The following is a 12,744-nucleotide window of genomic DNA, read 5'->3' on the forward strand; positions in this document are numbered from 1 at the left end:
ATGGGCACTGTAGTGTGGTTTGATACAATATCGTATATCATATGTTAAAAAACCGTTTGAAAATCATTTGTAAATTTCAAACGGTATTGTAACCTAGAAATGGCTATCAAAGTGCACCTGCTCCAAACTCTTTAACTAGCTCCAAAAACATTAACCTATGGCTCAAAAGCATTCAAGACTGCATGTAGACTGCATTAGTATCATATGACCCACCATCCAGATAGGTAAAGTGACGTTTGGACCAGTAATAATTAAGATATAATAATTAGAGGGCACCAGCTTCAAAAACCTTAATCTCATCCAGAATCCCAAACCTGTGGTTCAGATCCCCCATTCAAGCCTTTCAGGTGCATTGGTATCATATGACCCACCGTCCATGCAAGTTTGGTGAAGTTTGTATGAGTGGTGATTTAGAAATGGATATCAAAGTCCTCCTGCTCCTAAAACTTTAACCTGCTCAAATAAACCTTAACCTCTTCCAGCATCTAAAATTCATAGGTCCAGTTGCATTATCCATGCAAGTTTGGCAAAGAAAGAACAAGTAATAAATAAGATACAGGACCTGCAACAAAACTTTAACCAGGTCCGGACGCTGACGCCTGGAGTATAGCATAAGTTCCTTCCGACTTCGTCTCGACGAGCTAAATTTCTTATGTAATGTAAAGGCAAATGCATATGCATGTATCATCCTTTAAGATAAAACACCATATTAATTGATTGAAAAAGTAACAAATCGGGGAATTATGTGAGGCTTAACATTGTAAAGTTTTGCAATATTAACCAAAGTGTATCTGTCTTTGTAAATGCACTTTTTGTGAAGTTTGAATCAGTAGTAACTTAGAAATGGCTAATCATGCAAATTATTTTAAAACATTTAGAGGTATCGTTGGAATCACTAGCACGGACACGAGCGTAGAAAATGTCACCATTTACTACAGCCCGGATGTGATAAATGGTACAATACACACCAAGATAGCAAAAGTGGAGTTCTTAGCCTTGACACCAGGTCCCCGAAAAATATGTTTGAATGCCACTGATCGGTAAATGTTCTATCTCTAATTCTTTTGCCGACGTAAAAAAGTTTAATATCTTTTTTATAACTTAAATGAAAATATAACCTGTCATTTTTATACATGTTTTAGATTTGAATGGACAGTGGGGTGTCTTATTGTCGCAGTTGAAAGACAGGGTAAAATTTAATTTAAGAATAATTATACAATGGTTTAAAGAAAGATATTCATCGTGAATAATGATTTCTTCAATGAATTAAAAGATTATTTGAAAATTCAGTGTTAATTAAAAACAAAAATTAACGTGAATTATACTTGACACATGAAGCTTGACGACGGTAAGATTTATCATTAGGAGCTATATAAATTAGTTGACGCTTAGATGACCACCTAACGCATAATGGCCTTTTGACGCTGTCCTTAGATGACCGCCGAACGCATAATGACATTTTGACTTTGTCCTTTGTTGAATTACTTGTAGTAACGGCTTTTAACATTTGTCACTTGATACAGTAGAAAGTATCAATTTTCCACGCAAATTTGGAATTTCAGCGAACGAAGTGTATTCTTGTAAAACAAAAGTACCAAGAAATGTGTCTACTTGTTATGTTTTAATAACTTATAACACGTACTCTATTTTATAATTTAATTTAATTTTATAGATCCATGTGAATCCAAACCTTGTCAAAATAATGGCAGATGCACAGCTTATAAAGATAAATCAGGTTTTATATGTACTTGCCCCGAACGATTCAATGGTACATTATGTGAAAGACGTAAGTAAAAAACATTCTTTATCATATATAGTCATTATATTCTGAAAGTCTTTAGTTTAATGATGTATACATTTTTGGTCACCTGAGTCACTCATTGACATTGGTCTTCGTTCGCTGTGCGTCGTCGATTAACAGTTTTACATTTTTACTATTTGTTGATTTAACAAATCCGATTGTTAGTATTTTTTAAGCATCAGCCTAAATTATGAAATTCATAAACTCTGGGCCTGGGGTTTAGGCCCCTAAGGGCTGCGCAAATATGATAACATTGATTGAAACAAGGAAAATCGACCTTTTGTTCTTATTCTATGTAATTTTATTTTGTCTTTAAATATGACAATTTCAATTGTTCGTGTCATGCATTATATATTCTGTTTACCGGCGGCTTAGTATCTAAACATTTATATTACATCCTACACTTTTAAGTTGCTTGTCGGCGCGATGGTGAATCTCCATTTACGTGAAAAATATCTCTGTGCTTTTTATGGTAAATGTGTTATAGGTATAAAAGTCTGCCAACAGAGACCTTGTGTTGGTTCTAATGCCTGCATTGATGTGAATACGCCACCGTACTTCATTTGTTTCCCATGTCCACCGGGAAAGACGGGCATAAGATGTGATGTCGGTGAATAGAGACATTCTGCATTTATTATCTCGTAGTATTTTTATACGATGATTTCATTGATATATAGTGAAATATCAAATACAAAAAACAAACACTCCCTTTCCACGATAAACTATTTTCTCATATATTGATAATCCACGAAAGTTACAAATAATTATTAGCCTTGTTTCTTTAATTGCAATAGTTCTGCTCCATTGCCTCTGGAAACTACCACAAACAAAATATTCAAAAGAAAGTTTAAACATGAATGTTGTAATTTAATGATTGTTTATTTCTAGATATTGATATTTGCCATCCAACCACATGCAGTGAATATAATATTTGTCAGCAAAATAATGGTTCTTATCAGTGTCTTTCTGGTATGTTGACTTTTAAATTTTTCAAACTTTTCATATAGGTTCCACTTTAGATTTCCGGTTTGGATGTTTTTTTCTTTGAAAGTTCATTGAATTATATGCACAAACTATTGCCAAGCTCTTGTTAAATCAATTGTAAAATCAATAGTGTATCTTTGATATACTTTATAATTGAGCACAAATCAAGTATATATATAAATATATATATTAAATGAGCAATTTGTACAAATTTTCCTTTTTTCCAGTCGATATACAAGGTAAGTGTTTGTTTCATTCCTCAGTAAACTTTTTAAAAAAGTTTTTTGCTAGAAACAAGACGATAGATTGAACCTTTTGAGACATACGTTGTTACTGGTAAATAAAAAATGCTAGATACGTGTTTTATGTTTTATGAACAGCCAACTTATATTTTATGAAAACAGATACTATTTATACATAAATGCTCATTCATCAAACGAGTCACCTGACCAGAATACTGCCAAAACAGTTAAGATCCAAAAATAGAATTGCAACACAAACCAAACACATCCCAAATACATGTATAACCTCAGGGCAAGTATCAAAAATTAAAAATACCTTATTGTACTAAATTATCATTATATCAATATACACTGAACATACGTTTTATACAATGTAAATGATAAATAACAAATGCATGTACCTACACCATAGTGTTATAAGTTTCTTTAAAGAATGCGTACGCTTTTGCAAATGAGGTGATGGTTAATCTGTAACCGAAAAAAAAACCAAACCTACCCCCCACCCCCACCCACCCCAAAAAAGATAATGACAATAATGACAAGAGAGTAGAAGAGGGGGAGTAAATCTTGAAAATTTGATAGTCCGGACAAATAATATTCAGAAAAACACCACAAAATCATTATTAATATATATAGCCAATAGTTTTAAAACAGTCGACACCATATCACTATTTATCATTATTCGTTGTTTTTTATATCAACCTTACGAGTTATTTTAAAAAGTAAATGTTTTTTAATAAGTCGAAAGAAATACTACTGCGTCAAATTTTAAAAAAGTGTAAAAGAAAATATAAGAAAATTGCTTTGTAAAATAAAAGATTAATGTAACCAAAAAACTTTTTTATATCTTCAAACTCATTTCTCTATGTCTATCAATTCGTGTTATACGTATATATAGCTTTAATCTTACGTTTTACAAGGATTTATACAGATTAAGCAAAGGATACAAACCAAAGCTATATATAAGTTTGCGCTAACGGTGTTCGAACTCAACAAACAGAACATATTGAGACAGAAAAAATGCGGTTAAATGGATGGTAGATAATTAAATAAATAGATACTTGTAGAAAATGAATATATAAATATGTAGATTAATAAATGAGATAGATAGATAGATAGAAAGAGATATATATACATTTTTTACAGATATATAGTTAAATAGATGATATCACATGAATGTAAGCATTGAGAGGTGTCTATTGTGTTTTATAGAGCAATGCCCTCATACTTGTTTGAAGAGCGAAGCAAGAGTTTGTGTGAGGAATCACTGTGTTTGTGCTTTGTGGTCTCAACATAATGAGACATGCAAGTCAAGTAAGTTTTAATAATTGTTGTTAACGTTTAAATCAAGAACATTTAACTTACAGTAATTATACACATGTAGTTTAACATAGCTTTAGAATTGTGTAATGAGATTTTATTACAATTATTATAAAGGACTATGTGCGGTATTATGCAATTTTTGCCCCCGATATTAATGTTTCATAAAGAACTTTAAAAAATTAAATTTAAGATAGATAAAATCATATTTAAAATAAGGGTGTAAAAGTTCATCACCACAGTAACGTCATACTGTAGAAATGACGTCATGAAGATTGTCTTTATTTGATAAATTGGTGTTTTGTAGCAAGATATAGGTTTTTTCGATGGTTTTTTATCGAGCGCAGGCTTGATTAAGTACCATTTATTAGTAAAGTGTGTATAATCATCTGAAGAAAAACGTGTTAAAAATCGCACTTGAGCAGACCTGCGCTCTATGCCTCCGAATGCAAAACATAAAGAAAAAAAAAGAATATTATCATTGACTTGCAAAATTGCGGGAATTAGGTCATTTAGGTGACGAAATAGATAAACAGCTAATGAGCAATGATAACTAAAATCAAGATTAAATTGATAGGCATCTCTGTACAATGATTTATGTAGATTTGATTTTTATACGATATTATTTAAAGAATTGGTTAAAACTGGGGGCAGATATTTGACCATACCAAATAAAGTCCTTTCTTATAATATCATAAAAGTTAATAAGTGTTAAAACATATTTTCGTAGATTATACAGACAAATCTAGTAGCAGCATTGTGAGTATATTCTTTATTTTAAGCATGATTTGAAATATCCTTTTCAAGAAATGCAAAGTAGTTTTTATCTGCAAGCTCAAATGAGCTTTTCTAATCACATTTTGTCTGTAGTCCGTCTGTCTGTTTGTTCGTCCGTCTATCTGGTTGTCTGTAAAATGTTCCCATTTCCAACTTCCTTTTCCTAAACCACTTGGCCAATTTCACCCAAATTTTGCACAAAATATAAATTGCAGATATAACAGGCCAGTTTTTATTTTAAAAAAAAAACCTCGAAACTGTAAAAAAAAAAAAAAAGAGGTGCATTTTTTAAATACATGTTTTTTTCTCAAGAACTACAAAGAGGAGAATATAAATTCCAAAATTTAAGTGCTAATTCTGTTCTTAATTTGAGCTAAATTCGAAAATAATAATTAAGCAGGGAAGGGATTCAATCAGTTTATCATATCACGAAACCGAGGCTCTTTGTTTGAAGCATGGATGCATGTTAAAGGGTCAATCTGACTAAGGTCAATTTGTTTGTTGTGCAACAGCTCACGTGCGAAGAAAATCTTGAAAAGTAACATGCAAGATATATTTGTGCCGATTTTGTGAAGCAAATTCAAGTTAGATATTTCAATGCCTTGTCTTTTTCACTTGTGACGGTGGTTTTAGTTTGATTTGATTTTCTTATCTTTTTTTAATTATTTGTTAAGGATTGCCTGCATTTATAATTTTTACGTATCGAATTGAATCAAACATAACCTTCGGTAAATCGGGCAACTGAATGCTTTAACAACATACTAAGAGACAATTCATTCAATTCGTAATTCGGTATGATCTCTATGCATTGGTTGAATAATGCAATATGTTTTATTAAGATGATTAGCATTTTCTCGAGCCTATGCAGTCTAATGAGATTATTTTCGCTGATGAAAAATGTATAGGTATATATAAGTGTTTTTTGTTTTAATGAATTGTGTTGTTTATTTGTTCTATTGCGTTTTTCTTCTGTTTTTTTTTTTTTTTACAATTTTCTATTTACTAAACATATTTGAGTGTCAAGCTTCAAATTATAAGCAAGATACAGAGCTTTATTCACAATTCTATGTTTGTAAGCAGAACTGAACATTTTAAATTTGAATAGGAAATATCAAGTTTACAAATCATAAGTTAATTGTAATAAACCCATGTGAACAAAAACATGACTCAAACCTATTAGAATAGAGAACTCTGTATCTTGCTTATTACTTTATGACGAGTGCTGAAATTTTGTTGATCATAAGAAACATTTTACTCAACAATAAATACTTGTACAGAAAAAGTATGATGTGTTATACCTACTTTCTTGAACCTATTCTTATTTGATAAATTATATGAAATATCCACAATTTGATAGTTTGCAAACGAATATATATAAAAAGACTTATTTTAAACAGTTTCCACAGTTCTGCCACATTATAATTATGAAAATACATCTACATTATCCTTTTTTAAAAGAAAATATTGAAGACAATTAACTTGGTTTGAAGTCATTTATTGTTTTTGAATGAAAATGAAAATAATGGTGGGCTTTAGTACAAAAGAGTGGTATGCCTGTCAATACATCGAATAGTTCTTTAACAACAATCTTTTATAAATGGGTAAGACCATTTAAATTATTGACTGTGGTCTTAGCAACTTTTGCCTCAGAGTTAAACACTGCGTACTGGCTTTCAGACTATCTGGCGATCCTATGTCCTTTTTTGTTAACTTTTAAATATGAGATAAAAGCTGTTAAATGAGATACATCTCATTGGCATTGCATATTCATAGACCCAAAAAATAATCAATTAGCTTTATATATATTTTTACTTAATCTTATAAATGCCCAGAGAATGAAAATAACCCTAATTTTTAGTTAGATTTTTTTGGTTTTCATAGAAATCAATACTTCAATAAAAAATCTTGCAGGTAAATGGTCATCACTCAGGTAACCACTCAAGTAATGAATCACTGTTGCTCTGATGAGCGATGTGGCCTAGGGGACTCTTGTATAGATTTCTTTCAATTGCTACCATGTAATGTATATCATTATCTTTAGACAAAGCCAATTTCGTTGATAAGGTTAGGACGGGGATTATTTGGGGTTTGTCTAAAAGAGGGGGTTTTATTTAAAGAGTTGGTATGTTTGTTTATGAATTCAATAATGATGATGTGACTAAAGTATAGATGAATGGAACATGTACCTTTTATAAAAGTAGCAATAAGGCAAATGACGTAACATAACAATTTTAATGAATGCCTACAAACCATTTGAAAAACAAACTTTCAAGTTTAAGACAAGGGGTTATCTCAAAAGAGTATCAATATTTATGTAAGTTAATCACTTCTTTTATCAGAGGATCCATAATAACACAATATTATAATGATATTGTACAACAGAACATAATTCCTTTACAATCTGTTTATTAAAAAGCTAAATATCTAAGTCTTTCTTTATATGTAGTCGTCAAAGAGAATAATATCAGGAACTTATATTAAGCTTAACATAATTACACGCTTAAACTATATGTCATATATAGATAATCAACGTTTTCATGAGATATCGACATTTGCCAAGTTAAGAAGAAGAATCGTATTGAAATTCTGTAGGGAACAAATATAGGGCCGTTCAAGATGAAACCCTTTTTTACAGAGCACAGAAATGTTTCTTTATGTTTAATACCCAACAATTTGATAATGGTCAATATTTACTTAATTATTGAATGACGATTAATGATTTCCTCTTTACAAACTGTTAGATTTATTATCTCTGCATACCAAAGTTTCTTAAAGTACACCAGTTTTAATTTAAAAGTTGTCATCTATCGTTGTCCATTATTAAAGGTATAAAGTAATCAAAACCATGCAAACAATTTCAAAAATGTAACCCATTAGTCAAGGGGCCGGTTGCAGATTGTTATTTTTCATATATGTTGTATGCTTAATGTTGTGTATGCACAATTTCAATATAAGAATGACTTACTATCAAGTTTGTGCGACAACCTTGCCAAATATAATAACAAAATGTTTTAAACCTGGATTGTTTTACTATCCTGTAAAATCTGCTCATGAAATAATTTAGTTTTAAAACGGCTTTTTCAATTAGATTGTACTATGTGAATACATTATATTTAGAAATGTAAAGTTTTAACATAAAGCGATATGTTTTTACAGTGACAAAACCCACATTAAGATTGAATTGCAGCAAAATCAAATGTATTTCAAAACGTTTATATTACAAAACGTTTATTGTATTATAAAAGTATTTTAACCAAGAAGGTAAAATCTTATTAAGGATCGATTATGAAAAAAAAATTAAAAACAACACATGCACATTTATGGCAAATGACAATTAATTACTTTATTCCTTTTGTAGATTCCGTATTTTGCAGCACCGACATTATCCGTAGGGTCTGTTATAATATGTGATTTCTATGAGAGAACCTGTGAATTCCCGGTTTATGTTTTTTCAGAGTAAGTTTCATATTTTGAAGGGAATATCATTAAAAGCAATGTTATTTGTTTATCATTTTTTGATTAGAATAAATTACTTTCTAAAGTAAAAATAAGTAAAAATAATTTTTTCTATCGAATTTTATTTCTTCACAACATAGTTCTTTTTTCTATACGACAATAAAAACTGTTGGTTTACGGGGATCAGTATTTTATATATAACTATGTTTTTGACAATTACAGATCTACTCCAAAGGTGTCTTTTTTTAGCAAAATGAGCATTTACAAATCACTTTATCGTGGCATTACTGTTTTGACATCAGAAAACAATACTAATCGTATTTACCAATCAACAATTGTGATTTCAAAAAACGAAGTCAACAATCCAAAAAATCAAGAATATGATCTTTGTCTAAACGTTGCCAGAAATACGACGTAAGTATTCATTTTATCGTACACATGTACATGTGTAAGTTCTTCAATAGTTTTGAGAACAAAGCATGTTTTAGTTTGTGGGTCACTCGGATGACCTATTATTATTAGTCTTCGTCCATCGTCCTTCGTCGTCCGTTAACAATTTAACGTTTAACTTCTTCTAAAAACCTTTTTTTTTTCTCTTTAGTGCCACACGTATGCTAAAAGCTAAATACATGTACCTCAAGCAATGTGAAACCAGTTTAACCTGGCTGTTGCCATAAAAATAACGTTGGCAACGCGCTTGAAGTAAAATTTTCTAATCAAACTTGCAATAATATAAAAATATATACTTAATGAAGCTAACTTGAATGCAAGACGGCTAGTGATACACCCAATTTACTGCAGACCACAGAATAAGAGGTAGAAGTTTGCAATTTTACAAATCTCTCAGTTTAGATCTTTATTCTGCACAAGCGAAACCAATTCTGTGTTCATGTATATTTAAGTGATGGAAGGCACCAAGTGTGAAGACAGAGGAAAATGAGCTTTTCAGTGACCCTATGTGATTATCGTTGAAGTGAAAATTCGTTTATGATGTGGCAGTTCAATTTTTAGGGTCACTGACAAGTATCAAATGTTAAGAAGAGATTCTTCACGCAATCGCAAGACCATTTGCCAACATCATTGGTTCAAATTCGTTCTAATGAATGATTTCGTCAGGCCACATAGAGAAAACATCATGAATCAGAACTGTGATGCGGAGACTGTCAAGAAAACTGAACGGACTTCGAATTCCCTAGACCTTAATATTATAAAGCATGTCTGGGATGTTCTACAGAGAAAAGTTCAGCAACGTGTTCCATCCAAAACAAACAATTTTGAAGTTTCTATGTTATATAAATGAGATCGTAGTCTCAGAAAGACCTTCCATTGACTCATTCGAAATTTCCCCCACTCGACAATTGGCTCTTATTTGAGAAAGGGGACCACCCAACGTTAATTTTTGTTGAACAAATTGCCGCGTTTTAAGTAAACAAATTATGCAATGATTGAATGTGAATGATTGGACATTACCTCTAATAGGGATTGTGTCCATAGCTGCTAATCTTTTTTTTCTTTCCAAGTGAACAATTACCATAAGTCTTTTTTCGAATGTGTATTACTTTACAGAATTAACTCTATTTAGAGATTTATTTGATTATATATATTCTTCGAAATAGAAAATATAAATGAGGAATTTCATAACTCTTTCTTTTTTGTTTAAGTATATATAAAATTCTAAATTACAAAATATATATTCTTAGGTAATTTTACAGTCGTTAGTGATGAAATGTATTTGTTACCAAGTCCATAATTCTCCCTTGTTTAATTATAAAATTCACCGACCATGGGGCAGGAATTTCAGGGTATTTTTAGGGTGACAAATATGGCCAAAAAGTAAACATATATTTTTCATTAAGTCACCTGAGGTATTGAAGTATTTCTACGACTTTTACTCCTCGATTTCATGAATCAATGTTTTTCAAACATCAAATAATAAAGCAGGGGTAAGAGTCACAGGGGTCACAGATTACGGTTTAAACTTTAAAATGAAGCTTAAAATGCAAACAAGACACTCCCTGACAGATCCATCTAAGATATATGGTACTCAAATGACTGTCAGGGTCTATGGGCATTTGTAGTTTATGTATGATTTATGAAGTTATGAATTTTAATTATTGCAAAGGTACACGGTAAGTATAAAGGGACAGTAAAGGTCGTAATAATCTTTATTATCGACAATAAATGTAGTAAATTGTATTATACGCACAATACATTTACAACAAATATTTTGAAAACGCACGCAAGATGATTCATGATTTTACTTATCTGGGATGATATTTAGTACGGTAATTTTTTGTTTAACAGCCGTCAAAATGTTTATTATAGACCTCAAGACATAACCGATAGACAATGTTTTCACATCGTGGATAGAGGAGTTCCATCAAGTAAGGAAAGCAAATACTTTTCGAAATTGTATTTATCCTGTCAGTATAAATTTAAGCATTATTACTTTTTTCTGCTGATTTGCTTTTTAGGGACAAATCATGTAAGTACTGCATGTTTTATATCTCGAATTATATTTTTGGATTTATAATCCCTGATCGCTGTACCTCAAATTTATAATTTAGCAAACCTGTAGCCCATTCTAGAAGGATTTTATTTTTTATAAGACAATGAAACTTCATACAAGATTATTAACTAACCGTAATTTTTAAACGGAATTTAAAGATTCAAATGTAATTTTCTTAAAATCTTAAATACAAATGCAAGAAACACTACCTTGACTATTTTACTATTACCCAGAAACCTATTTATAAACTTTTGAATTTAACTCAACAGTGTTTTCTTTTATTTTTGCCATAAATTAATTCAATAATACGCATTATTTCTCTTTTCATCCGACTATAGTGATAGTAGTTTTTGAATTTTATCTTTTCGCTTACCTCATATAGAACGACAAGGGCACATTTCATGCCTCAGTGCATTCAGATATTAGAAGTTTTGAGAAAAATATTACAACCACTGCACTGGTAAGGGATATCAAAAAATTAAACAAAACAGACTGATATCCAGACATACAGTACAGATCAGACCCAACCTAACAAAAAGTAAACCCCAACTAAACCCTGGGTTTACTTTCTGGGTTTACTCTGGGTTTACTAGATTGGACCCAGAGTAAATCCAAAGTAAACCCAAAGTAAACTAAGAGTGGACGCAGACAGTAGACCCCGATCAGAAGTATACCCCTGAAAGCAGACGATACATGTGTATTCGGAATATACAAGGGGCAGGAATTACAGGCAGTAAGATTGCAAGATAAAATACAGGTTTGCTTCACTCTTCAGAGTGTACAGTTGACTACAAAAGCAGTTCTCGAGTAAACCCAAGGTAAACCCCGGATAAACCAAAAGTAAACCCCGAGTGGACCCACATTTTCAAAAATTAAACCCGGAGTAAACCCAAAGTAAACCGAGAAAGTAAAGTTGGGGTTTAGTTGGGGTTTACTCTGGTGTTAGGTTGGGTCTGATCGGTACTGTACATTACTCAAAAATCTTTGATCATTGAAAAGCGTGTCCTTGTGTGGTATTGTTTATTTATCAAACACATGCAAATCATGCACTGGAGTAGATGGTGATCATAATTTTTATATAATGGTATATTTTTTAAGTTTTAATTTTATAGCAGCGTGTTATTTTTTTCCAAAGTATTTAAATAAGAGGCTATGTAGTCAACGTCCGCATGGAATAAGCTTACAATAATTAGCAAGAAATGCCATAATTTATTGACAACTAGCTTGAAAAATGTCTTATAACATGGCATGCGATTCATAATTATTCTTTGGAAATGTTTTTTCAACATTTTCAACAAAAATAGTTATATATAATTTGAAATTGTAAATTATAAAAATTTTGGTTTTAAGATACCTGTATTGAAGGATTGTCATAATTCTGGGTTTTTTTTAGTTTGCATGTTATGAAATAAAAATAAGTACCTTAATTATTCCAGTTCTTGTAATATCTTCATGCTTTTATTATTTAATATTATTATTTTTATCAATACAGATGTCACAGCTATATTCTAACTGTTCTTTTGCAATACCAACAATTCCGAGAGAGTCAGTTATTGGTTGCAAAAGAGGGCATTCTTGCCATTTTTATATGTATGCTGCAACAACGAATGGAAACTGGTAATTTTAGAATGTTTACCGTGGAGGAAGCAAGGATA

General features: G+C 31.0%; 1 protein-coding gene across 1 annotated transcript in view; it reads left to right on the plus strand.

Moving 5' to 3' along the window:
- The window catches only part of LOC128178651 (uncharacterized), a 58,383-nt gene that overhangs the window by 19,304 nt on the left and 26,335 nt on the right, over window positions 1-12,744 (plus strand). Inside the window, 13 exon segments of the mRNA XM_052845915.1 lie at window positions 879-1,040; window positions 1,143-1,189; window positions 1,673-1,786; window positions 2,289-2,411; window positions 2,690-2,770; window positions 3,013-3,024; window positions 4,240-4,341; window positions 5,078-5,106; window positions 8,483-8,580; window positions 8,803-8,994; window positions 10,906-10,964; window positions 11,055-11,065; window positions 12,582-12,706. Coding sequence (XP_052701875.1) covers window positions 879-1,040; window positions 1,143-1,189; window positions 1,673-1,786; window positions 2,289-2,411; window positions 2,690-2,770; window positions 3,013-3,024; window positions 4,240-4,341; window positions 5,078-5,106; window positions 8,483-8,580; window positions 8,803-8,994; window positions 10,906-10,964; window positions 11,055-11,065; window positions 12,582-12,706 — 1,155 coding nt within the window.

This window comes from Crassostrea angulata, chromosome 3 (assembly GCF_025612915.1).
Source record: "Crassostrea angulata isolate pt1a10 chromosome 3, ASM2561291v2, whole genome shotgun sequence".
NCBI classification, from domain to species: Eukaryota; Metazoa; Mollusca; class Bivalvia; order Ostreida; family Ostreidae; genus Magallana; species Magallana angulata.